We start from the raw sequence: 26,749 nt of genomic DNA on the forward strand, positions 1-26,749 counted from the left end.
TTGTCTGCAACTATGGCAAGCATCCTCAGAGGTAGTGAGGTCTGTTGGAACTAGGAAAAAGGGTTTATATATCTGTGGAATGACAAGGGTGAGACAAAGGACTCTTGTCTGCTGGAGCTAGGTGTGAATGTTTCAACTGACGACATTGATTGGCATATAATGGCCTTACAGTGCCTCGAGCAAACTTTTGATGAACCAACCTGGACACAGCATATTATTTGAGAACACAGAAATGCTGGACCACTCTCACAACCACCATGTCTGACTACACAGAGAAGCCATTGAAATCCACAAGCATGTGGACAATTTCAACAGAAAGGAGGAAACCCTGAAAATGAACAAAATCTGGCTACCAGTATTAAAAAAAAACCTCTAAAATTACAACAGTACAACAACTGAAAGGAAACAAACAAGGACATTTAATCACCTCTCAACAAAAGTTCGCTCTAGGCAATGTCAGGCCATTAAATGCTAATCAAGGTGGTCAGTTGAGACATTCACACTTAGCTCCAGCAGACAAGAGTCCTTTGTCTCACCCTGGTCGTTCCACAGATATATAAACCCTTTTTCCTAGTTCCAACAGACCTCACTACCTCTAAGGATGCTTGCCATAGATGCAGACGAAACGTCAGGAGAGAATGCCTCTAGACCATGGCCATATAGCCTGAAAAAACTACAACAACCCAGTTTGGGGCCTGTTTGCCCCTTCCTGTGCGCGGCCTCCCCAGATCCCTTTCCGTTTCAGGGCATCAAGCGCGACCTCATCCTCTCCCCAAAGTACGTCTACTTGATTGGGCGCGAAAAAGTGAAGCAAGGCCCCGACAAAGGCTTGGTGAAGGAGGTGCTGAAACGGCAGATCGAATTGGAGAGGGTCCTCTTCGTGTCCCTAAGGTCAGCCTCCCCCAGCCTCCCTCCCTGCGCTGCTGCTTCGATGAAGCCCCTCTCTCTGGAGGGCAGCAGGACCATGGAGCCCACCTGCTGTGACCAAGGAGGACAACAGAGGCCAACCTTGCCAGTTTTGAGGGCAGAGAGAGGGAGAGGCAGCACCTGGGCACCCGCAGGCTTCGCGTGAGAATGGAACTTATAAGGAAAGAATGATAATGAGAGCTGTAGGAGGGTTGGTTGAACTCAACAGAGGGGAGAGGGGAATGGAAAGGGATGGAAGGCTTCTGGGCGCAGGATTCGCATTCACAACTTTTCCTGAACTGTGGAAACGAGGCAACAAAGAATTGCTTGAGGAGTTCTGCAGCAGACCACAGGCATCCTCTTTCCCCTCACTTTTCTCCGATATTTTCTAAGGTTAACACTCACCGATGTCTGTCAGGATGAGTGAGAACTCCATCATAAGCACTCGTCATGGTTCCTCACACTCAACCTTCCTTCCTTCCTTAGCACGATGCAGGACGACCTCTTTGTCTTGCACGAGCAGGAGTACGACAGCCTCCTTGAATCGGTCTTCAAGACGGAGTTCCTGAGCCTCCTGGCCAAGCGCTACGAGGAGAGGACCTACCGGAGGCTGCCCCTGAAATTCAGCAACACGTGAGTGGCTCCAAATGGTTCCTTCCCTGTGGTGGTCCAGCTGTGGGCTTCCTGAAGGAGTCTCAGAAGACCTTGTGCCTGAATACGGGGCCAGGCTCAGTGTTTCTCCACCTCTTCCCTGGATTGACCAGAGCAAGACAACCCAAACATACTGGCCACTGCATAAGTCACGGGCAGGATTCGAACACTTGCCATTCGAACACATGCCCACCCCAGCCATTCCACAGATATATAAACCCACTGTCCTATTTCCAACAGACCTCACTACCTCTGAGGATGCTTGCCATAGATGCAGGCAAAACGTCAGGAGAAATGCCCCTAGAACATGGCCCTATAGCCCGAAAAAAACCCACAAGAACCTACTTGCTTGCTGGTTGGCTGAGGTCCCTTTCCTTTCCCTTGTTGCCAGGCTGGAGGTGAAGCTGAAGAAGGAGACCTGGGGCCCCTGGAAGGCCGGTGGCTCTCGGCAGGTGCAGTTCAGCCCAGGCCAAGGAGATGTGGCCGTCCTCAAGCCCAGCAACAAGGTGCTGCAGGTCAGCATCGGGCCCGGACTCCCCAAGAACGCCCGTACGTATCTGGATCCCACCCCGGAGGAGGAGGAGGAGGAGGAGGAGGAGGAAGGGTGGTCAAGCAGTCCCTCATTTGAGCATGTCCTCACCTGCGTTGCCTTCCAGGTCCCACCCGAAGGAACACCAACCAAAGCCGGGGATATCCCAACCGGACGCAGCAAGGCCACAACTATCCCACCAGGGCAGCGCCACCACCTCCCGGTCAGTGGCCGTATGTCTTTTCTGGTTGTGAGAGTCCAGCCTTGTCTCAGTTAGAGATCCTATTCACAGCGATGGCCAGAATTCTATTGGAACCTTGCGTCTTCCTAAGAGGATTTGCATCTTCTGAAATTAGGACAGCTCCAGAATTTCTGAGTCTACTGTTACTCTGTAGGGCATTGGTTCTCAATCTGGGGTCCCCAGATGTTTTTAGCCTTCAACTCCCAGAAATCCTACAACTGGTAAACTGGTTGGGATTTCTGGGAGTTGTAGGCCAAAAACATCTGGGGACCCCAGGTTGGGAACCACTGCTATAGGGGTTCTAGCAATGTTCTGGGGATGTGTAAGACCATGGAATGGGTGATCTGCAGTGGGCCTGACCACTCAGGGCTGCCCTTAAACTCATGGCAATGGGCTAACCATGCTGGGCAGGTGCGCTTCAAGCAGGGTCTCCAAATTAATAATAATAATAATAATAATAATAATAATAATAGGTATAAAGGTAAAGGTAAAGGTAATGGTAGTCCCCTTACATTAAGTCCAGTCATGTCTGACTCTGGGGTGTGGTGCTCATCTCCATTTCTAAGCCGAAGAGCCAGCGTTGTCCGTAGACACCTCCAAGGTCATATGGCCAGCATGACTGCATGGAGTGCCGTTACCTTCCCGCCGGAGCGGTACCTATTGATCTACTCACATTTGCATGTTTTCGAATTGCTAGGTTAGCAGAAGCTAGGGCTGACAGCGGAAGCTCACGCCGCTCCCCGGAACCGAACCTGCAACCTTTCGATCAACAAGCTCAGCAGCTCAGTGCTTTAACCCACTGCGCCACCGGGGGCTCCAATAATAATAATAATAATAATAATAATAGTAGTAGTAGTAATAATCTTTATTTATAACCCACCACCATCTCCCAGAAAGGGACTCGGGGCAGCTAACATGAGGCCAAGCCCAAAATAATACAACATAATTAAACAAAAATACATCATAACAAAATATGAAATAACAAATAAAACCAACAATATAAAATAGCATGATAACATCAGACATAGAGGGCGGGCCAAATGTATGACGTAAAATATTAAAAAGTTAAAACCCTGGGTGAGATAGGGATAAAAGTGCATTTGTAAGAGAGGAGTCCGACAGGGAGAAGTAGTGGGTTTTGGCCTTGGAAGGGGACAGGGGAAGGTGTTTTCTTCTGAGGGCAGCTACAGGTTAAAACGACCAGATGGGTTGAGTGGTCACTCTCCGAAGGCACATTGGAAAAGCCAGGTTTTTAGATCTTTCTTAAAATAATAATAATAATAATAATAATAATAATAATAATAATAATAAACCTTTATTTATACCCCACTAACATCTCCCAAAGGATTTGGTGCGGCTTACAAGAGGCCGAGGCCCAACACATCAATAAAACAACAGCATAACAAATACAACAATAAGTAAACACATAAAACACATAAACATTAAAACAATAGCAATAAATATTAGGCAATAACACCATGACGCATTTAAAACTAAGGCCGGGCCAAATGTAATGATTAAATTTTTTAAAAAATGCTGGGCATGACAGGTGAAATGGATAGGTTTTTGGAGATAGGTGTGGTGCTTATGGGACATGATGCTTGGAGTTTCCTATTCTGGGAAGGCACACTGGAACAACCACTTCTTCAAGCTCTTCCTAAAGACTGCCAATGTTGGGGCTTGTCTGATGTCCTTGGGGAGAGAATTCCAGAGTCGGGGGGCCACCATGGAGAAGTCCCTGTCCCTCGTCCCCACCAATCGTGCTTGTGACGCAGGTGGGATCGTGAGCAGGGCCTCTCCAGATGATCGGAGAGATCGTGTGGGTTCATATACGGAGATGCGGTCACGCAGGTAGGCAGGTCCCAAACCGTTTAGGGCTTTGTAGGTAAGCACCTGCACCTTGAATTGGGGCCGGAAAATGAACGGCAGCCAATGGAGCTCCTTAAACAGGAGGATCGACCTCTCCCTGTAAGGAGCACCAGTTAACAAAAGCAGCTAGGGTGGGGGGTTGCCTGATCTCCTTAGGCAGCAAGTTCCAAAAGCGGGGGGCCACCGTGGACTTTGGCTGAAAAGGTGTGAGGAGCCCTGGCTGGAAGGGGCAGTGTTGCAACTCAGAGTAAGCTTCACCTTGCTTCCAAACATCACCACACAAGAGCTGTAGTTTTATAGTTTATTGAGGAGAAAATCCAAGTCAAAATAAAGAATGAACATTGCAAAAGTCCAAAGATTAAGGTTAAAAGCAGAATATAATTCCAAAGATCTTCAGGTAAAAACAGGAGACATAATCCTATTGGAAAAGTTCAAACCAGAGTCTCAGGTACAAGCAATGAAACAATTGCCCCATGAATCCCAATGCAAGAAATCCCAAGCGTACTGCTTTCCAGGCTAAGGTTATTCCTTGAAGCTTTCAGGCTAGTAAGCTACGTTGAACTGACGCTTTCTCAGAGTCTGCAAGAGGCCTAAATACCTTTCTAACATGAAAACATTAGGCTCTCATCATCATAAAAGCATTGCAACGACCTTTCACCGAGCTGGCTTCTTGTCTGCTGGCCAGACGAGAACTCCGCCTGACCCGGAGATCAAGACGAGCTTGCCGGGTCAAGTCACTATCTACACTTTTGGTATCAGCGTGGGAAGGCACCTGCAGCAGGGAAGGCACCTGCTTAGTTAAAATTCCTTTCTGGTAGTGGGAATGGATGTGTTGACACTGCACTGTCTGTGGGAGCCTCAAAAGCAGGCCCAGAGATTTGAGGCACAGACAAAGAGCCAGGAAGCTGAATCCCAGCAGGAATCCCATCATCCTCATTGTCAGAAAATAGCTCAGCCACAACAGGCAGCCCCTTCCCCTGCCTCAACCTTGTCTTTCTTGGCAGGCGTCCACCACCAGAATGGCCTGATCCAGGTCCCGGCACCCCAGCGCTCCAGCCAACGCAGCCTCTACACCCCGATGTCCCGCCCATCTTTGCCACAGGTTTCCTCCATGGGTCCAGGCCAGACCTCCCAGCCACCAAACAGCCTCGACTTCCTCCGGGTGCCGGAGCAAGGCGCCGCAGGGTGAGTCCGCGCCCGTTTCCTCCACCCAAGAATTGACAAGCTGCCCCTCCAAGCTCTGCTGGATCTCTGCCGGCCTGTTCTTGACTTCCTCTGATTTAAGCCTTGGTTCCCTGCAGTGCTTATCCAACCTTGAAACCACTGCACCAAACCACCCGCTAGGAATTGTAAGAGTTAAAGTCCAAAACCCCTGGAGGGAAAGCCTAAGCTGGCCACGCCAGCTCCCAACCCAGAAGTCTCAAACAGCGAGGTCCTCCACGTTAAGATACTTCTTTCCATGGTGATGGGGTGCAGTCAGGGGTGGCTTGTCCATTACGCGAAGTAAGCGGTCGCAGAACACTTTTTTTTGCCAGGGGTGCAGAGGCGCTTCTGTAAATGCCCCTCAACCGCCACTTGAGGAGCGCCCCCTCAGGTCACAACAGCCCTAGCAGTCCAGGGGGAGCCTCGGCTTTCTTGCCTCGCTGCCGGGCGATCCTCTTCCCAAAGGGGCCAGGCCCTTGAGCCTCACCTAGCCCCTCTCGTTCCTGCTCCATCCAGCCATCAGGTGCGCGAGCAGAGCCGGTGCTCAATTGTTCTCTGCGTTCAATCTCTTCCCCATGACCGGCTTCCTTTCCCGATCCCCCGGCGCTCCACCCGCCTCCTCTCCTCTCCCCAATCTGCGTGTGGGCCAAGGGGCGGAGCTACCGTGTCTGGCCCGCTTCGGGTACGGAGGCATGTCTGAAGACCCCAGCATGTGCACCAAAACCTGCCTCTTCTCCTGACTTTCTTTTCAGCTATTGGGACCAAGAGAGAGAGGGAGAGAGAACCCCTCCGGCTGGAAGTATCTCCCACCTCCGCTCCCTCCTTTGTTTTTGCGCCTACCTTCAGGAAAGGTGGGCATCTCCACCTCCCTCTCTCTCTCTCTTGGTCCCAATGGCTGAGGAGAAAGTCAGGAGAAGAGGTGACTTTTGGTGCACACTCCGGGGTCTTCAGGCACACCTCCGGAACCAAAGCGGCCCAGGCAAGGGAGCAAGTGCGGCAAGTGTAGTTACTGGGATGTATAGTTCACCTACAATCAAAGAGCATTCTGAACTCCACCAATGATGGAATTGAACCAAATATGGCACACAGAACTCCCACGACGAACAGAAAATATATATCAATGATTGGTTGGGGGGGGGGGCAAAATACTGTTTGCTTACCTTTGAAAATTACCTAGGGCCGCCTCTGGGTGCAGTCCCTGAATTTGCAGTCACCTCTGCAAAGCATTCTCCACCAAGGCTGGCCATGGTGACTGCTGGACACTGCAGTCCAACGGCACCTACTTTGGGAGCGGCAAACCGCCAGTTTCTGCTCCTGTTTTTATGGTTTTCGTTTCTTTATTTACCCTCAATTTTTCCTCTGATGATTTCAGCAGACTTACTCGTGTTATTATCCACACCCTATTGATTTTATAAGCATCACATACAAAGCCATGCAGATCGATTCCATAGGACAGACTTTCCGATTATAATATTATGAATTTCTAGTCTTAATGTTAACACTTAAAAGAAAAACCTGCATTTAAAGTTTTGCACTCTTTCTTGCTCTATGAGTGTCATAATATAATTCGATCATTCACTTTTTCCTCTGGGACTTAAATAGCCAAATGAACAAGGTGGGATAAAGGGCAGGCAGCTGATAAAGCCGAAATGTATATAATCATGGGTGAGCGGCCATGCTTGAATCTCTCCTGGAGGTGATGAAACATAGGATGATAGAGAGAAATCATGTGCCTGGTAGAGTGTTTTAGGGAGTGTGTGTGTATATATATATGTATATGTATATATATATATGTGTGTGTGTGTGTGTGTGTATGTATGTATATATATGTGTGTGTGTGTGTCTGTGTGTATATTACATATAATATATATACTGTATATACTGTATATACTCAAATATAAGCCTAGTTTTTCAGCCCCTTTTTTAGGCTGAAAAAGTCCCCCTTGCTTATACTCAAGTCAAAGTTATTTATTATTTTACTCTGTTATTATTATTTTCATTTCATTTATTATTTTATTCTATTTATTATTATTACATTTATCATTTTCCTCTATTAGAGTGTTTTAGGGAGTGTGTGTGTATATATATATATTTATATGTATATGTATATATGTGTGTATGTCCTCGTGGACAACAAGTTAAACATGAGCCAACAATGTGATGTGGCGGCAAAAAAAGCCAATGGGATTTTGGCCTGCATCAATAGGAGCATAGTGTCTAGATCTAAGGAAGTAATGCTACCCCTCTATTCCACTTTGGTTAGACCACATCTGGAATATTGTGTCCAATTCTGGGCACCACAATTCAAGAGAGATATTGACAAGCTGGAATGTGTCCAGAGGAGGGCAACTAAAATGATAAAAGGTCTGGAGAACAAGCCCTATGAGGAGCGGCTTAAGGAGCTGGGTATGTTTAGCCTGAAGAAGAGAAGGCTGAGAGGAGATATGATAGCCATGTATAAATATGTGAGAGGAAGCCACAGGGAGGAGGGAGCAAGCTTGTTTTCTGCTTCCTTGGAGACTAGGACGCGGAACAATGGCTTCAAACTACAAGAGAGGAGATTCCATCTGAACATTAGGAAGAACTTCCTGACTGTGAGAGCTGTTCAGCAGTGGAACTCTCTGCCCCGGAGTGTGGTGGAGGCTCGTTCTTTGGAAGCTTTTAAGCAGAGGCTGGATGGCCATCTGTCAGGGGTGATTTGAATGCAATATTCCTGCTTCTTGGCAGAATGGGGTTGGACTGGATGGCCCATGAGGTCTCTTCCAACTCTTTGATTCTATGATTCTATATATATATGTGTGTGTGTGTAATATGTGTCTGTGTGTATATATATATATATATATATACTGTATATACTCAAATATAAGCCTAGTTTTTCAGCCCTTTTTTTAGACTGAAAATTCCCCCTCGGCTTATACTCGAGTCAAAGATTTATTATTTTACTTTGTTATTATTATTATTATTATTATTTTCATTTCATTTATTATTTTATTCTATTTATTATTATTACATTTATCATTTTACTCTATTAGTATACATTTATTATTTTGCTGTATAATTGTTATTGCTACATTCATTATTTTACTCTTTTTATTATTATTGTTATTATTACATTTGTTATGTTGCTCTATTTATTATTATTGGAAGGATACGTAAGCACATTGAAGAAGGTAAATCATCATTTAATCAGAGTTGGGCAGTCTTATCTTAAATTACCATTTTTGTAAATATTCAAAAATATATAACCCTCTGATTCCTCAGTTAATGTAATTTAATTGGTATCTATTTTTATTTTGCAATTTACCAGTAGCTGCTGCATTTCCCACCCTCGGCTTATACTCGAGTCAATCCGTTTTCTCAGTTTTTTGTGGTAAAATTAGGTGCATCGGCTTATCTTCAGGTCAGCTTATACTCGAGTACATACGGTGTGTGTGTGTGTGTGTGTGTGTGTGTGTGTGTGTGTATATATATATATATATATATATATATAAAGCTGTCCCTTGCCACGCATTGCTGTGGCCTAGTCTGTTGATCTGGAAAATAAAGTAATGAGAAAGTGTTGGTTTCTAATATATATCATTTCTTTATGTTCGAGGATAAACAGTATTTCTTGCTGTGTCTTTATCAATGTTGATGTGGAGATAGTCTGGTTTGCCTACTCTGGAACATGTAACATATCATAGTCCTTCTTCAGGGGTCCCTTTCAAATCTATGATACTATCTCTCTCTGTGTGTGAATCGTATCTATCTATCTATATCTATGGCTGGATGGCTCTTTGTCAGGAGGGCTTTGATTACTTTTTCTTGCCCTGGTGAAGGGAGTTGGACTGGATGGCCTGGAGTATTTTCTGTTGGTCATGGGGGTTCTGTGTGGGAAGTTTGCCCAATCAGAATGCTCTTTGATTGTAGGTGAACTATAAATCCCAGTAACTACAACTCCCAAATGTCAAGGTCTATTTTCCCCAAACTTCATCTGTGTTCATATTTGGGCATATGGAATATTCGTGCCAAGTTTGGTCCAGATCCATCATTCTTTGAGTCCACGGTAGTCTCTGGATATAGGTAAACTACAACTCCCAAACTCAAGGTCAATGCTCACCAAACCCTTCTAGTGTTTTCTGTTGGTCATGGGAGTCCTGTATGTCCTGGTTGGTTCAGTTCTATCATGCTATTTGACTGTAGGTCAACTATAAATCCCAGCAACTACAGCTCACAAACTATCGATCTATCTATATCTAGGGCTAGATGCCTATTTGTCAGGAGGGCTTTGATTACATTTTCCTACCTGATGAAGGGAGTTGGATTGGATGGTCTTAAGTATTTTCTGTTGGTCATGGGGGTTCTGTGTGGGAAGTTTGTCCCATTTCTGTCGTTTGTGGGGTTCAGAATGCTCTTTGATTGTAGGTGAACTGTGAATCCCAGTGACTACAACTACCAAATGTCAAGGTCTGTTTCTCCCAAACCCCATCTGTGTTCATATTTGGGCGTATTGAGTGCTTGTGCCAAGTTTGGTCCAGACCCATCATTGTTTGAGTGCACAATGTTCTCTGGATGTAGGTGAACTACAACTCCCAAACTCAAGGTCAATGCCCACCAAACCCTTCCAGTATTTTCTGTTGGTCATGGGAGTTCTGTGTGCCAAGTTGTGAGAAGTAAATAGATAAAACACGAAAAGGATGAAGCAAGAGAAGGACCACATTTGCCTTGGGAAAGGTTTGCACTTCACTAGATAAATTTCGACGGTAAGCAAACAGTATTTTGGCGCCCCCCGCCCCCAACCAATCACTGATATATATTCGTCATGGGAGTTGTGTGTGCCATATTTGGTTCAATTCCATCGTTGATGGAATTGAATGCTCTTTGATTGTAGGTGAACTATAAATCCCCGCAACTACAACTCCCAAATGACAAAATCATAATTTTTTGAGTGATGGTCACTCCTTGTGTTGTGAGATGTTTTGTTGCCACATTTGGTGTGATTTTGTTCATTGGTTCATTGGTTCTTTTGTTTTGAAGGTACTCATTATGCACAGAGCATATATATATATATATATATATATATATATATATATATATATCCACACACACACACACACGTGCACACACACACATATACATGCATATTATAATATGCATATATCATGCTAAACTTCAACCAATTTAGGTCCTCCAATTACTGGATGAAATCTAGGCTGAATGCCAACCAGGAGGCCCATCCCCTCTGCAATTGGCCACGCAAGGCAGGGGGGATGCTGGGCACAGCCATAAAGATGCCAGGAGGTCTCCCTCTTGCAAGGCAGGCATTCCACAGCACCACCTGCTGGAACCTCTCCAGATGTTTCCAGTTACAAACCAGACATGGGCCAACTTTGCCCCTCCCTCGGGGTGTTTTGGACTCTAACTCTCACAATTGAAGTCCAAAACACTCAGAGGGAGGAGGACAGGAGTTGGCCCGTGCCTGGAAGGAAAATGAAAAGAATGCCGGCCCTCCCAACATCAGATAGTAAACTTCATATATCAATGGTAGGCTGAAGAGTATACTTCAAAGGAGAAGTCACGACCGATGAATCAATTGTATACATAGCTCAGTGATCGATAGCATGAGCTATAACAGGCATGGGCCACCTTCAGCCCTCCTTCTGGGTGTTTTGGACGTCAGCTCCCCCAGTTCCTAACAGCTCAGGCCTGGAAGGACAACCAGTGCCACTCTATATATACCAGCCTTTCTCAACCTGGGGGTCGGGACCCCTGGAGGGGTCGCGAGGGGGTGTCAGAGGGGTCACCAAAGACCATCAGAAAACACAGTATTTTCTGTTGGTCATGGGGGTTCTGTGTGGGAAGTTTGGCCCAATTCTATCGGTGGAGTTCAGAATACTCTTTGATTGTAGGTGAACTATAAATCCTAGTAACTACAACTCCCAAAGGTCAAGGTCTATTTTCCCCAAACTCCACCAGTGTTCACATTTGAGCATATTGAGCCAAGTTTGGTCCAGATTCATCATTGTTTGAGTCCACCGTGCTCTCTGGATGTAGGTGAACTACAACTCCCAAACTCAAGGTCAATGCCCAACACACCCTCCTAGTATTTTTTGTTGGTCACAGGAGTTCTGTGTGCCAAGTTTGGTTCAATTCCATTGTTGGTGGAGCTCAGAATTCTCTTTGATTGTAGGTGAACTACAAATCCCAGCAACTACAACTCCCAAATGACAAACTCAATCACCCCTCCCCCCAACCCCACCAGTATTCAGATTTGGGCGTATCAGATATTCAGATTTGGGCATATCATTCACTGGATCCAGTTTGGTCCAGTGAATGAAAATAGATCCTGCATATCAGATATTTATAGTATGATTCATAACAGTAGCAAAATTACAGTTATGAAGTAGCAACGAAAGTAATGTTATGGTTGGGGGTCACTACAACATGAGGAACTGTATTAAGGGGTCACAGCATGAGGAAGGTTGAGAACCACTGATATATACCCTATCAGGATTGTGTGAGGTTTTCCCAGGCTGCATGTCAAGGCAGAGGCCTCATTAACTCCCTTCCGTATGTATCCACAGGGCACGAAGGCAGACCACCAGCCGCCCCCCTCCGGCGGGAGGCCGTCCCAAGCCCAAGCCCCAGGGCCCACAGTGCCGGGCACTCTACGCCTACGATGCCCAGGACACGGACGAGCTCAGCTTCAATGCCAACGACGTCATTGACATTGTCAAGGAAGGTAAGGCGGCCTCCCCCTGTGCCACAAATGTGCTCCATTCAATCCAATGGTTTATTGTACTAGCCCAAGGCCATGAAAAAAGGCACAGGTGCAAGGTGCGCAGAATAGTACCCTCAAACAAGAAGCAAAAGATAAACAAACATAGGTGAGCTTCATGATCACACCAAGAGCAAAAAAGTAATGTGAATTATCAATAGTTGCTGGGGGAAGATGAGTCCTTTGAGTCTCCGTAGAAGTTGATGGCAATTTTATCTTGCAGTCTCTGTATACGAACCCACACGATCCCTTCGATCATCCAGAGAGGCCCTGCTCTCGATCCCACCAGCATCGCAGGCATGATAGGTGGGGACGAGAGAGAGGGTCTTTTCGGTGGTGGCCCCTCGACTCTGGAACTCACTCCCTAAAGACATCAGACAGGCTCCAGCTCTGGCAGTCTTCAGGAGGAGCTTGAAGACGTGGCTGTTTCAGTGTGCCTTCTCAGAATAATGATCCCATAGCACTTTACATTTCTTTAAGTCTGCTCGTATGCCCATCCACAAACACCAGTATCACCTTCCGTTCATATCCCAGCATTATTTCCAATTTTAACTCTACATTTGACCTTCCCACTGTTTTTAATTATGTGTTGTTTATTGATAATGTTGTGTATCTTATTGTTTATGTGTTTTTAATTGCTTATATTGTTGTTGTTATTGCTTGTATTATTGTGTTTGGGCTTGGCCTCATGTAAGCCGCACCGAGTCCCTTGGGGAGATGGTAGCGGGGTACAAATAAAGTATTATTATTATTATTATTATTATTATTATTATTATTATTATTTCTGATCTCTTTTGCAGACAAAACAAATAGGGCCACTTTATAGGTTGCATAATAATTTAAGTTGCAGAGCAAAAACGGAACTGTTTCTACAAGAGTCGACACACATATGTGTGGAACACCGATAACACTCTCACAAATCATATTCATTAATGTGCAGTTTCTGGAAATTGGATTCATTAAGTAACTAGATGGAATTGTGGATTTTTAAAAATATTTTCATCAAAAGGATTGCAGGCATTGGGGTGTGGTATGGTTGTGTGGCCAAAGTGTTCTGGCTGCATTTTCTCCTTTTTCCATTTCACCTCCATCTCCTGGCACCTATTTATTTATTTATCTATTTATTTCGGGCATTTCTACCCCGCCCTTCTCAACCCCCGAGGGGGGACTCAGGGCGGCTTACAACCGGCACGATCCGATGCCAACAATTCAACAGATAAAATACATAACAACAATAACCACAATAGTTAAAACATTCAATTAATACAATAACAACTAAAAAGCCAATCTAGTGGCCAACGTTAACTGAGTCCTAAAATCCGTAAGTCCATTCAGCATTACCATAGTCCTTTCCAAATTCTGGTCATCATTACCTTGTCAGTCTGCCAGATTACCCAAAGGCCTGGTCCCATATCCATGTTTTCAGCTTCCTTCTGAAGGAGAGGAGGGATGTTGATGACCTAATTTCCCAGGGGAGTGAATTCCACAAGCGAGGGGCCACCACTGAGAAGGCCCTGTCCCTCGTCCCTACCAGCCTCACTTGTGATAGAGGCGGGGCCGAGAGCAGGGCCTCCCCAGAAGATCTTAAACTCCAAGGTGGAGCATAGGAGGAGATACGTTCGGACAGGTACGTTGGACCGGAGCCGTACAGAGGATCTGATGGTGTTAAAGCAAGTGGGGTATAGAAGGTAGATGTAGAATAATGTCCAGGGTGGGAGATCGAACCCTTGTCTGTTATACAAGCGTAAAGGTGTGCAAATAGCAATGCTGCTAGAACACAGCCATACTGCTGCACGCAACCCCAATGATTGATAATACATTGCAGGCACTCTTTCACATGGCTGAATGGAATCCGATTCTATTTTAAGCATTCTTTGCTGTAATGCCACTTTTCTGAAACGCGGATTGTCTTGTGCTGCAAGCCCCAGCTGCTTGTTCTGACTGTTGCTCCTAAGAGTGATGCATGTCCTAAACCAGTGGTTCTCAACCTGGGGTCCCCAGATGTTTTTGGCCTTCAACTCCCAGAAATCCTAACAGATGGTAAACTGGCTGGGATTTTTGGGCGTTGTAGGCCAAAAACATCTGGGGACCCCAGGTTGAGAACCATTGTCCAAGCGCAACCGCCCAGCCTGAATTAATTTTATTATGATCATCACAGACCAGGAGTGCAAAACATTAACACACGGAAATCAGCATTTTAAAAAAGAAATACATTAAGATCAGCGATTCAAAACATTAAAAGCAGAAAGTCCCCAACACAGAGTCACCTGGATCAGCTCTTGTAAAATTTGTGGGTATAGACCAGGCATGGGCAAACTTTGGCCCTCTGGGTGTTTTGCACTTCAACTCCCACCATTCCTAACAGTCCATAGGCTGTTCCATCTGAGCATGAGGAAGAACTTCCTGACTGTGAAAGCCGTTCAGCAGTGGAACTCTCTGCCCTGGAGTGTGGTGGAGGCTCCTTCTTTGGAAGCTTTTAAACAGAGGCTGGATGGCCATCTGTCAGGGGTGATTTGAATGCAACATTCCTGCTTCTTGGCAGGGGGTTGGACTGGATGGCCCATGAGGTCTCTTCCAACTCTTTGATTCTATGATTCTAGGACTTGTGGGAGTTGAAGTCCAAAACACCTGGAATGCTGAAGTTTGCCCATGCCTGGTATAGACACTAAAACGCATAACGTCAAAATATTATTGTTTAAAATCACCCAGCATCACCACAAACACAAAACTTAGCAGCAGCAGCAGCACAAAACCCTAAGAGCAATTGATGGTTCCCTATTTATATATTATTTATTTATATTTCAAACATATATGCCGCCACTCCCCTAGGGCTCAGAGCGGCTTACAAGAACAAACTAAAATCTAACACAAATTAAACAACATACCGGATTGATTACTGCAACGCGCTCTACGTGGGGTTGCCCTTGAAGACTGCCCGGAAGCTTCAGACGGTCCAGCGCTCGGCGGCCAGGTTGCTAACGGGAGCGGCACTCAGGGAGCATACCACTCCTCTGCTGAGCCAGCTCCACTGGCTGCCAATCCGCTACCGGGCACAATTCAAGGTGCTGGCTTTAGCCTAGAAAGCCCTAAACGGTTCTGGCCCTGCTTACCTCTCTGAACGCATCTCCACCTATGAACCGACGAGGACGTTAAGATCGTCCGGGGAGGCCCTGCTCTCGGTCCCGCCTGCGTTGCAGGCGCAGCTGGCGGGGACGAGGGACAGGGCCTTCTCGGTGGCGGCCCCTCGGCTATGGAATGCCCTACCCGTAGACATCAGGCAGGCCCCTTCGTTGCTGGAGTTCCGGAGGAAGGTCAAGACGTGGCTCTATGAACAGGCGTTCGGCCAACAAGGCAACTGAACTCATGAAGACGGTATAAATGAACAAAGGAATGGTAGAAGGATTATGAGAATGGAATCTGATTTTTACTGAGGTGTTGATGACTATGTTGTGTTGTCTTGTATTGTCTGTCGTGTATGTTGTGTTTTAACTTATTGTTATTGTTATATAAATTGCACTGTAAACCGCATTGAGTCGCCGAATTAGGCTGAAAAATGCGGTATAAAAATAAAGCAAATAAATAAATAATAAATAAATAATATCAAAGATCAAAAGCTTGACGAAACAAATATGTCTTACAAGCCCTGCGGAAAGCCAATAAATCCCGCAAGGCACGGACTTCTGGTGGCAGAGTGTTCCATAGCGATGGTGCCACTACTGTGAAGGCTCTGCGCCTGGTTGCTGTGAGATGCAAGGTTTTAAAACTGGGGACTTCCAATAAATCTTGATCCTCAGAGCGGAGGGATCTCTGGGGTTGGTAGGGGGTGAGGCGGTCCCTCAGGTACATTGGGATGTTTTGGGGCTGTGATTGTCAGATCTTCCAGGCATCATCGAAGGCTTTCATGGCCGGAATCACTCAGTTCTTGTGGGTTTTTTCGGGCTATGTGGCCATGTTCTAGAGGCATTTCTCCTGACGTTTCGCCTGCATCTATGGCAAGCTTCCTTAGAGGTGACCTCTGAGGGTGCTTGCCATAGATGCAGGCGAAACGTCAGGAGAAATGCCTCTAGAACATGGCCACATAGCCCGAAAAAACCCACAAGAACTGAGCTTCCAGGCATCTTTTGTACGATGGGGGTAATCAAAACAGCTCGGATATCTCTACATGAGTCACAGTAGAGACAGTGCTTTCTCCATTCGGCCCAGTCTGGCCGCTTTCCTCCCAACTCCCCTCCGTTCCTTTCCAGATCCTTCCGGGTGGTGGACCGGGCGGCTGCGAGGGAAGCAGGGCCTCTTCCCCAACAATTACGTAGCCAAGCTGTGACCAGGTGGAAGAAGGAAGGAGAGGCCTCTGGCGGGCCTTGCGTTGGGACTCCCGAGCGGCAGAGCCTCGTCCCCTTCGGCGCCAGGAGTTGAGCCGGGAGCGCCTCCGCTCCTTCTCCGCGAAGCCAAAGCCCACCGAATGCCTCAAAAAGCCCAAACCAAGGAATTGTTATTTATTTTATTTAACACTTAAAAAGAAATCTCGCAAAGGAAGAGGAGCATATTTTCAATTCCATTCCATTTGCCTTGTTTTAAATTTGGAAATGGCCAGGTGCTCTCAAGGAGGATTTTGGAGAGACAGCTTGTGCCTTCTTCCAAGTGCCTTTTGTTGCTCTGGTGACCTTGTCATGACAGAACGGCATTCGATGCACACTGCCGTGCTGGAGCACATTTTGCTGCTGCTGCTGCTGCCTGCCTTAGAAATGTAGGCCTTCCTTCCCTTTCTCGAGAAATCCGGCCCCTTCCCTGTTCCAAAGACTTCACGGGAATCTCCTTTTGCTTTGCGACAAGGAAAGGTCCTGCAACCAAAGGTGGGAAGGAGGCCGTCTCCTGACGCTGCAAGTTGTCGGGTCAATGTGGCTGGTCCACGTTTGCTTTATTATGGCTGTGCCTGTTGTTGGAGAGCATTGCCTGCGTCGACCAAGACCCAGGCAATGCCCGCTTGAAGGTAGGTATGAATGTACGCAGCGCCCACCCGCTGCTCGTAGCCGCAAAGGCCGCCTTTGGTGAGCCAGGTACTTCCACATCTGCACTATCCCAAGGGGGGAGCTGGTGCCGCGAGAGCTTCCAGAAGCCTCCATCGCAAGAGTTCTTGCTCCCCTTCTGCATGCCACTTTATCTGTTTCCTTCTTCTCTGCCATCAATAAAAAAGTCATAGGAACTCATACCTGTTGCTGCCTGCAAGCTTTGTTTGGAGGGATCTTATGAGGGGTGGGTTTTAAAGGCAGAACTGCTAAGCCAGGTATGGGTAAACTTTGCCCTTCCAGGTGTTTTGGACTCCAATTCCCAGAATCCTAGCTAGATTGTTGTTGTTCATTCGTTCATTCGTAAAGCACTATGGAAAAAAGATATCAAGGCAAATGGACTCCGTCAATGCTGTCAGACTACTGCTGGAGCATTGGAAGAGACAATCCTTTCCTTGAATACAAAAGAAAAGTCAAGAGAAGCAAACAGGATATAAACTAAAGTCACGATTAAAGCGATATTTGAACTTTCAGACTTTTCAACTGCATTCGGCCTACTAATATAGTCTCTTCGTGACCTCATGGACCAGCCCAAGCCAGAGCTTCCTGTCGGCCGTCACCACCCCCAGCTCCTTCAAGGTCAGTCCAGTCACTTCAAGGATGCCATCCATCCATCTTGCCCTTGGTCGGCCCCTCTTCCTTTTGCCTTCCACTTTCCCCAGCATCATTCCCTTCCCTAGGCTTTGCTGTCTCCTCATGATGTGGCCAAAGGACTTCAACTTTGTCTCTAGTCTCCTTCCCTCCAATGAGCAGTCGGGCTTTATTTCCTGGAGGATGGACTGGTTGGATCTTCTTGCAGTCCAAGGCACTCTCAGAACTTTCCTCCAACACCACAGCTCAAAAGCATCGATTTTCCTTCGCTCAGCCTTCCCTAAGGTCCAGCTCTCACATCCATAGGTTACTAGCTAGATTACCAGCTATTAAGAACTGGGGGAGATGAAGTCCAAAACACCAGGAGGACCAAAGTTGGCCCATGCCTGTACTAAGCCATAAAAGCTTGAAAATGTAGTCAAATGACAAACCAAACTTATCCCCAAGAGATGCATCCAACACGAAAACTTCTATTTGGGAGAAACAAATAGATAAAACACGAAAAGGATGAAGCAAGGACCACATTTGCCTTGGGAAATGTTTGCACTTCATTACAAGCTCACTGACAATTCACTGTTCAACAGAGAAAAAGTTGCGGGCCTGAAAATAGCTGTTCTTTTATGATTTTGGGGTGCTGAAAACGAAAATGACATTTAAAAATGTATATTTGCTCTTGTTGTTCATTCGTTCAGTCGTCTCCGACTCTTCGTGACCTCATGGACCAGCCCACGCCAGAGCTCCCTGTCGGCCGTCACCACCCCCAGCTCCTTCAAGGTCAGTCCAGTCACTTCAAGGATGCCATCCATCCATCTTGCCCTTGGTCGGCCCCTCTTCCTTTTACCTTCCACTTTCCCCAGCATCATTGTCTTCTCCTGGCTTTGCTGACTCCTCATGATGTGGCCAAAGTACTTCAGCTTTGTCTCTAGTATCCTTCCCTCCAATGAGCAGTTGGGCTTTCTTTCCTGGAGGATGGACTGGTTGGATCTTCTCGCAGTCCAAGGCACTCTCAGAACTTTCCTCCAACACCACAGCTCAAAAGCATCTCTCTTCCTTCGCTCAGCCTTCCCTAAGGTCCAGCTCTCCCATCCGTAGGTGACTACAGGGAATACCATGGCTTTGACTAGGCAATGGATCTTTGTTGCCAGTCTGATGTCTCTACTCTTTACTATTTTATCGAGACTGGACATGGCTCTCCTCCCAAGAAGGAAGCGTCTTCTGATTTCCTGGCCACAGTCTGCATCTGCAGTAATCTTTGCGCCTAGAAATACAAAGTCTGTCACAGCCTCCACATTTTCTCCCTCTATTTTCCAGTTGTCAGTCATTCTTGTTGCCATAATCTTGGTTTTTTTGACGTTTAGCTGCAACCCGGCTTTTGCGCTTTCTTCTTTCACCTTGATTAGAAGGCTCCTCAGCTCCTCCTCGCTTTCGGCCATCAGAGTGGTGTCATCTGCATATCTGAGGTTGTTAATGTTTCTTCCAGCAATTTTCACCCCAGCTTTGCATTCATCCAGCCCCGCACATCGCATGATGTGTTCTGCATACACGTTAAAAAGGTTGGGTGAGAGGATGCAGCCTTGCCGTACGCCTTTCCCAATCTGGAACCAGTTCTGTTGTTCCGTGGTCAGCTCTGACTGTTGCCACTTGGTCCTTGTACAGATTCCTCAGGAGAGAGACAAGGTGGCTTGGGATGCCCATCCCACCAAGAACTTGCCACCATTTATTATGATCCACACAGTCAAAGGCTTTAGAATAGTCAGTGAAGCAGAGGTAGATGTTTTTCTAGATATTGGCTCTAGTTTTTATGATATAAGCAATCACGTGATGACGTATGGTTGAAAAAATGCATGTTGCGACTTACACTATGGAAGATTCTAGAATATTCTAGAAAGTTTGATGACGCAGTATGAGTGCCGTGTGCAAAAGCCAGAAAGCCCTATATAAGGCCAGACTTTTGAACGGTGAGGGTCAGTCAGTTGAAGACGGAGACAGTATCGTTAAACATCGTTTTACATTGTTCTTTTTACTGTAGTTCTGCCTTGCACGTGTGTAAATAAAGCACTATGGAAAAAAGAGATCAAGGCCAATGGACTCCATCAATGCTGTCAGACTACTGCTGGAGCATTGGAAGAGACAATCCTTTCCTTGAATACAAAAGAAAAGTCAAGAGAAGCAAACAGGATAAAAACTAAAGTCACTATTAAAGCGACATTTAAACCTTCAGACTTTTCAACTGCATTCGGCCTACTAATATAGTTTCTTGCTGCACAAACATAAACAATAGACTAATTAAATAAATATTTCTCATGTATAAACTATTCGTAATATAATTTGACTAAAATTTAGTAAATATTCACGGTTTATATACATGCAGTAAGGTTAGGCGCATTATCATAATATTAACGAATTACCTATTGTGGAGAAAATTGAAATAGCTGTTGCATAAAAACCAGAGCCAATTAACACATTTAATTATTATATTTGAATTCAGCACGTTAAATTTATTAAGAAACGGCACATTTCGTTTCCGCAACTGAGAAAAACTGAAAATTTGTGTAATGTGTGACTTAATGACTTAGATCAGGGGTCCTCAAACTACGGCCCAGGGGCCGAATACGGCCCCCCAAGGTCATTTACCCGGCCCTCACTCAGGGTCAACCTAAGTCTGAAATGACTTGAAAGTACACAACAACAACAATCCTATCTCATCAACCAAAAGCATTCACACACTTCTCATTGAAATACTAATAAGTTTATACTTGTTAAAATTGTTCATTTTAATTATTGTATTGTTTTAATGTGTTTTTTACACTACAAATAAGATATGTGCAGTGCGCATAGGAATACATTCATGCTTTTTTCAAATTATAATCCGGCCCTCCAATAGTTTGAGGGACTGTTATCTGGCCCTCTGTTTAAAAAGTTTGAGGACCCCTGACTTAGATGAAGGGCTAGAAGGCACAATCATCAAGTTTGCAGACGACACCAAATTGGGAGGGATAGCCAATACTCCAGAGGACAGGATACAAAACAACCTTCACAGATTAGAGGGATGGGCCAAAACTATCAAAATGAAGTTCAACAGGGACAAATGCAAGATACTCCACTTAGGCAGAAAAAACGAAATGCAAAGATACAGAGCAGTACATGTGAAAAAGATCTTGGAGTCCTCGTGGACAAGTTAAACATGAGCCAACAATGTGATGTGGCGGCAAAAAAAGCCAATGGGATTTTGGCCTGCATCAAGAGGAGCATAGTGTCTAGATCTAAGGAAGTAATGCTCCCCATGCTCTATTCTGCCTTGGTTAGACCACACCTGGAATATTGTGTCCAATTCTGGGCACCACAATTGAAGAGAGAGATTGACAAGGGGAGGAGGGCGACTAAAATGATCAAGGGTCTGGAGAACAAGCCCTATGAGGAGCGGCTTAAGGAGCTGGGCATGTTTAGCCTGAAGAAGAGAAGGCTGAGAGGAGACATGATAGCCATGTATAAATATGTGAGAGGATGTCATAGGGAGGAGGGAGCAAGCTTGCTTTCTGTTTCCCTGGAGACTAGGACATAATGGAACAATGGCTTCAAACGACAAGAGAGGAGATTCCATCTGAACATGAGGAAGAACTTCTTGACTGTGAGAGCCGTTCAGCAGTGGAACTCTCTGCCCTGGAGTGTGGTGGAGGCTCCTTCTTTGGAAACTTTTAAACAGATGCTGGATGGCCATCTGTCAGGGGTGCTTTGAATGCAATATTCCTGCTTCTTGGCAGAATGGGGTTGGACTGGATGGCCCATGAGGTCTCTTCCAACTCTTATGATTCTATGATTCTAAAGAGAGCCATGTTGCCATTGAGAGAAAAGAGTCTTTCAGAGCTGGAGAAAGAGGAAAGGGAAGAAAAGGAGGGTGGAGACATTCAGAGAGAGAAGGAAAGGATGAAAGGCATTAGGATCTGAAGGTGGGGAAGGAAAAGGAAAGGAGGGAAGAAGGGGAGGCAGACAGGAAGAGCCATAAAGGGAACCATGCTGCTATGTGGACTTGAAAATGCCTTTCAGAGCTGGAGAAGGGAGAAAGAAAGTAAGGTAGGAAGGAAGGGGAGCCATCAAAGAGAGCCATGTTGCCATAGGGACAATATGGGGTTGGAAGGGAGGGGGGAAAGAGCCATAAAGAGAGCTGGAGAAGAGGGAAAGGAAGGAAAGGAAGAGCCACAAAGGGAGCCATGCTGCCCTGGGGACATTGAGAGAACAGGCCTTTTAGAGGCGGAGATGGGAGAAAGGAGAAAAAGAAGGGAAGAGCCACAAAGGGAGCCATGCTGCCATTGAGAGAAAAGAGTCTTTCAGAGCTGGAGAAGGAAGAAAGGGAAGAAAAGGAGGGTGGAGACATTCAGAGAGAGAAGGAAAGGAAGAAAGCCATTGCGATCAGAAGGAAGGGAAGGAAAAGGGAAGAAGGGGAGGCAGACATGAAAATGCCTCTCAGAGCTGGAGAAGGAAGAAAGGGAAGAAAAAGAGGGTGGAGACATTCAGAGAGAGAAGGAAAAGAAGAAAGGCATTAGGATCTGAAGGAAGGGAAGGAAAAGGAAAGGAGGGAAGAAGGGGAGGCAGACATGAAAATGCCTTTCAGAGCTGGAGAAGGAAGAAAGGGAAGAAAAGGAGGGTGGAGACAATCAGAGCAAGAAGGAAAGGAAGAAAGGCATTAGGATCTGAAGGAAGGGAAGGAAAGGGAGAGGAGGGAAGAAGGGGAGGCAGACATGAAAATGCCTTTCAGAGCTGGAGAAGGAAGAAAGGGAAGAAAAGGAGGGTGGAGACATTCAGAGAGAGAAGGAAAAGAAGAAAGGCATTAGGATCTGAAGGAAGGGAAGGAAAAGGAAAGGAGGGAAGAAGGGGAGGCAGGCATGCTGCCATGGAGACTTGAAAATGCCTTTCAGAGCTGGAGAAGGGATAAAGGAAAGGAAAGGAGAGGGGAGCCATAAAAGAGAGCCATGTTGCCATAGGGACAATGTGGGGTTGGAAGGGAGGAGAAGGAAAGAGCCATAAAGAGATGTTCAATGTATTGTCGAAGGCTTTCATGGCCGGAATCAACAAAAGTTTGCTCCAGGCACTGTCAGGCCATTATATGCTAATCAAGATGGTGAGTTGAAACATTCACACCTCGCTCCAGCAGACAAGAGTCCTTTGTCCCACCCTGGTCATTCCACAGATATAAAAAACCCTTTTTTCCTAGTTCCAACAGACCTCACTACCTCTGAGGATGCTTGCCATAGATACAGGTGAAACGTCAGGAGAGAATGCCTCTAGACTATGGCCATATAGCCTGAAAAAACCTACAACAACCCAGCAATAAAGAGAGCTGGAGAAGGGGGAAAGGAGGAGAGGAAAGAAAAAGGGAGGAAGGAGTAGAAAGAGAAAGGAGGAAGCAAAGGAAAGGGAAAGAAGGGATGGCAACACCATCAGGTAGACACATCCAGGATGCTGTTACAGTTTTGAACCTTGAAAGGTTCTATTGTTTTATCTCAAGTAATTTAAATAGTTTTTTTTTACTCTCACCACATTTTAAAGCCTAAGTGTATGATTTTTTCCTTACCTTTCATTGTTGGTTTTCATGCTGGGTTGGTCTCTGACTGAAATTAAATATTCAATCATGGGAAGAAAAGATTAAACTAAATATTTCCAAGCGTGCGATGAGCCTCTGCATGGAGAGATTAAACGAAACGATCAATAAAAGCAATGTTTTGCCAATGAAGCGACGTTCTCGGTTGTTGGGCAGAAAAGGAGGCCGAGACGCGAGTGGATTCCGCTCACTTTTATTAACGAGGTCGACCTAAAATTATTAAAAAATAGATCCCGAATTGCTCCCGCCCCCATCCCCCCCTATGGATTCATGGATACTTGCCTTCAAAAACACACATTTCAAGGGTTTCTCAATAGTATTACACTATTCAACGGAGAAAAAGTTGCAGGCCTGAAAATAGCTGTTCTTTTATGATTTTGGGGTGCTGAAAACTTTTAAATGACATTTAAAAATGTATATTGGCTCTAGTTTTTATGATATAAGCAATCACGTGATCACATATGGTTGAAAAAATGCATGTTGTGACTTACACTATGGAAGATTCTAGAATATTCTAGAATGTTTGATGAAGCTGTATTAGTGCCGTGTGCAAAAACCAGAAAGCCCTATATGAGGCCAGACTTCCTTGACTCGCATCTGGATTTCTTTCCATCAAATTGTGGGGCAGTGAGCGACGAGCATGGTGAGCATTTCCATCAACAAGTTGCCACTATGGAAAAAAGGTATCAAGGCAAATGGACTCCGTCAATGCTGTCAGACTACTGCTGGAGCATTGTAAGAGACAATCCTTTCCTTGAATACAAAAGAAAAGTCAAGAATCATAGAATCCTAGAGTTGGAAGAGACCTCATGGGCCATCCAGTCCAACCCCCTGCCAAGAAGCAGGAATATTGCATTCAAATCACCCCTGACAAAAGGCCATCCAACCTCTGCTTAAAAGCTTCCAAAGAAGGAGCCTCCACCACACTCCGGGGCAGAGAGTTCCACTGCTGAACGGCTCTCACAGTCAGGAATTCTTCCTAATGTTCAGATGGAATCTCCTCTCTTGTAGTTTGAAGCCATTGTTCCGCGTTCTAGTCTCCAAGGAAGCAGAAAACAAGCTTGCTCCCTCCTCCCTGTGGCTTCCTCTCACATATTTATACATGGCTATCATATCTCCTCTCAGCCTTCTCTTCTTCAGGTTTCAGGCTAAACATGCCCAGTTCCCTAAGCCGCTCCTCATAGGGCTTGTTCTCCAGACCCTTGATCATTTTAGTCGCCCTCCTCTGGACACATTCCAGCTTGTCAATAGAGAAGCAAACAGGATATAAACTAAAGTCACGATTAAAGCGACATTTAAACTTTCAGACTTTTCAACTGCATTCGTCCTACTAATATAGTTTCTTGCTGCACAAACATAAACAATAGACTAATTAAATCAATATTTCTCATGTATAAACTATTGACAATATAATTTGACTAAAATTTAGTAAATATTCACTGTTTATATACATGCAGCAAGATTAGGCGCATTATCATAATATTAACGAATTACCTATTGTGGAGAAAATTGAAATAGCTGTTGCATAAAAACCAGAGCCAATTGACACATTTAATTATTATATTTGAATTCAGCACGTTAAATTTATTAAGAAACGGCACATTTCATTTCCGCAACTGAGAAAAACTGAAAATTTGTAGAACAGTGTTATTATTATTGTCCTGTTTTCTGATTACAAAACCAGCTTGTGCAGAATCTCGAGATGAGGTTTGGAAAACGAAAAAGCAAAACTGAAAGAGAGCAAATCCTGCCTTTCTCCCCTTTGCCGTCACCCTACAAACGTATTTTATTCAATCTGTGCATATATATATACACATACAACCCCAACTTAGTTGTAATTCAGATATTTAAAAGTGTCCGTTAGACCCGAATTGCTCCCGCCCCGTCCCCCCCTATGGATTCATGGATACTTGCCTTCAAAAACACACATTTCAAGGGTTTTTCATTATTATTATTATTATTATTATTATTATTATTATTGTCCTGTTTTCTTATTACAAAACCAGCTTGTGCAGAATCTCGAGATGAGGTTTGGAAAACGAAAAAGCAAAACTGAGAGAGAGCAAATCCTGCCTTTCTCCCCTTTGCGGTCACCCTACAAACATATTTTATTCAATCTGTGCATATACCGCATCACAGTCTACGAACCCACACGCTCGCTCCGGTCATCAGGAGAGGCCTTGCTCGTGATCCCACCTGCCTCGCAGGCGCGTTTGGTGGGGACGCGGGACAGGGCCTTCTCTGTGGTGGCCCCCCGCCTCTGGAATGCCCTCCCAAAAGATCTCAGACAGGCCCCCACCTTGGCGGTTTTTAGAAAAAACCTGAAAACCTGGCTATTCCAACGTGCCTTCACAGATTAGGAACCCCACTATCAAAGCCCAGAAGCACTTTAGTAGAGTCAAGATCACCCTCAACGCACACCGCACTTATACTTTAATCTCATATCCCCCCCGACACTTTTTTTCAGCACTTTTAACCCTGTACCCCACTTCAGCCGGCTCAGTTTTTAATAATGTTCTGTTGTATTGTTATCGCTGTTGTTTTTCTGCTTTAACTGTTTTATTTGCTATATACATTTATTTACTTTGCTTATATACCGCTGTATCTCAAGCCCGAAGGCGACTCACGGCAGTTCACAAACAGTAAAAACAGTAGAAACAGCAGTGGTTCCATACAACATATAACAATTGACTTAACACATTATCCATAAATTACCAATAAGCAATTACAATGCACAATTATTACAAAAAACAACCGTACCCAATCTTCTCATCATCCAAGCGGAGTCCAGGTTCGTCGTCCATTGTTCCATTCCTATGTTCCATTACCAGATTGCACTAATTACTCAAACGCCTGCACAAACATCCAGGTCTTCACCTTTTTGCGGAATACCATTAGAGATGGTGCTAGTCTAATGTCCGTAGGAAGGGCGTTCCACAGCCGAGGAGCCACCACCAAGAAGGCCCTATCTCTCGTCCCTGCCAGCCAAGCTTGAGAAGCAGGCAGGATCGAGAGCAGGGTCTCCCCGGAAGATCTCAAAGTCCTGGTGGGTTCATAGGCAGAGATGCGGTCAGATAGGTAGCTTGGGCCGGAACCGTTTAGGGCTTTAAAGGCCAACGCCAGCACTTTGAATTCAGCCTGGTAGCAGATCGGTAGCCAGTGGAGTTGGCGCAACAGGGGGGTTGTATGCTCCCTGCGCTCCGCTCCTGTTAAAATCATGGCTGCCGAGCGTTGGACTAGTTGGAGCTTCCGAGCTGTCTTCAAAGGCAACCCCACGTAGAGAGTGTTGCAGTAGTCTAAACGGGATGTAACCAGAGCGTGGACTACTGTGGCCAAGTCAGAC

The 26,749-nt window shown here is 45.5% G+C and overlaps 1 protein-coding gene across 1 annotated transcript in view; it reads left to right on the forward strand.

Annotated features, from left to right (window-relative positions):
• MYO1E (myosin IE) overlaps positions 1 to 17,360 on the forward strand; it is a 118,173-nt gene extending 100,813 nt beyond the window's left edge. Inside the window, exons 22-28 of the mRNA XM_067471288.1 lie at positions 746 to 891; positions 1,393 to 1,539; positions 1,949 to 2,106; positions 2,214 to 2,309; positions 5,201 to 5,381; positions 11,963 to 12,120; positions 16,401 to 17,360. Of these exons, the coding sequence (XP_067327389.1) occupies positions 746 to 891; positions 1,393 to 1,539; positions 1,949 to 2,106; positions 2,214 to 2,309; positions 5,201 to 5,381; positions 11,963 to 12,120; positions 16,401 to 16,477 (963 nt within the window). The 3' untranslated portion in view covers positions 16,478 to 17,360. The remainder of the gene's footprint in view (positions 1 to 745; positions 892 to 1,392; positions 1,540 to 1,948; positions 2,107 to 2,213; positions 2,310 to 5,200; positions 5,382 to 11,962; positions 12,121 to 16,400) is intronic.
• The last annotated feature ends 9,389 nt before the right edge of the window (positions 17,361 to 26,749 follow it).

The sequence above is a fragment of the Anolis sagrei genome, chromosome 9, assembly GCF_037176765.1.
Source record: "Anolis sagrei isolate rAnoSag1 chromosome 9, rAnoSag1.mat, whole genome shotgun sequence".
NCBI classification, from domain to species: Eukaryota; Metazoa; Chordata; class Lepidosauria; order Squamata; family Dactyloidae; genus Anolis; species Anolis sagrei.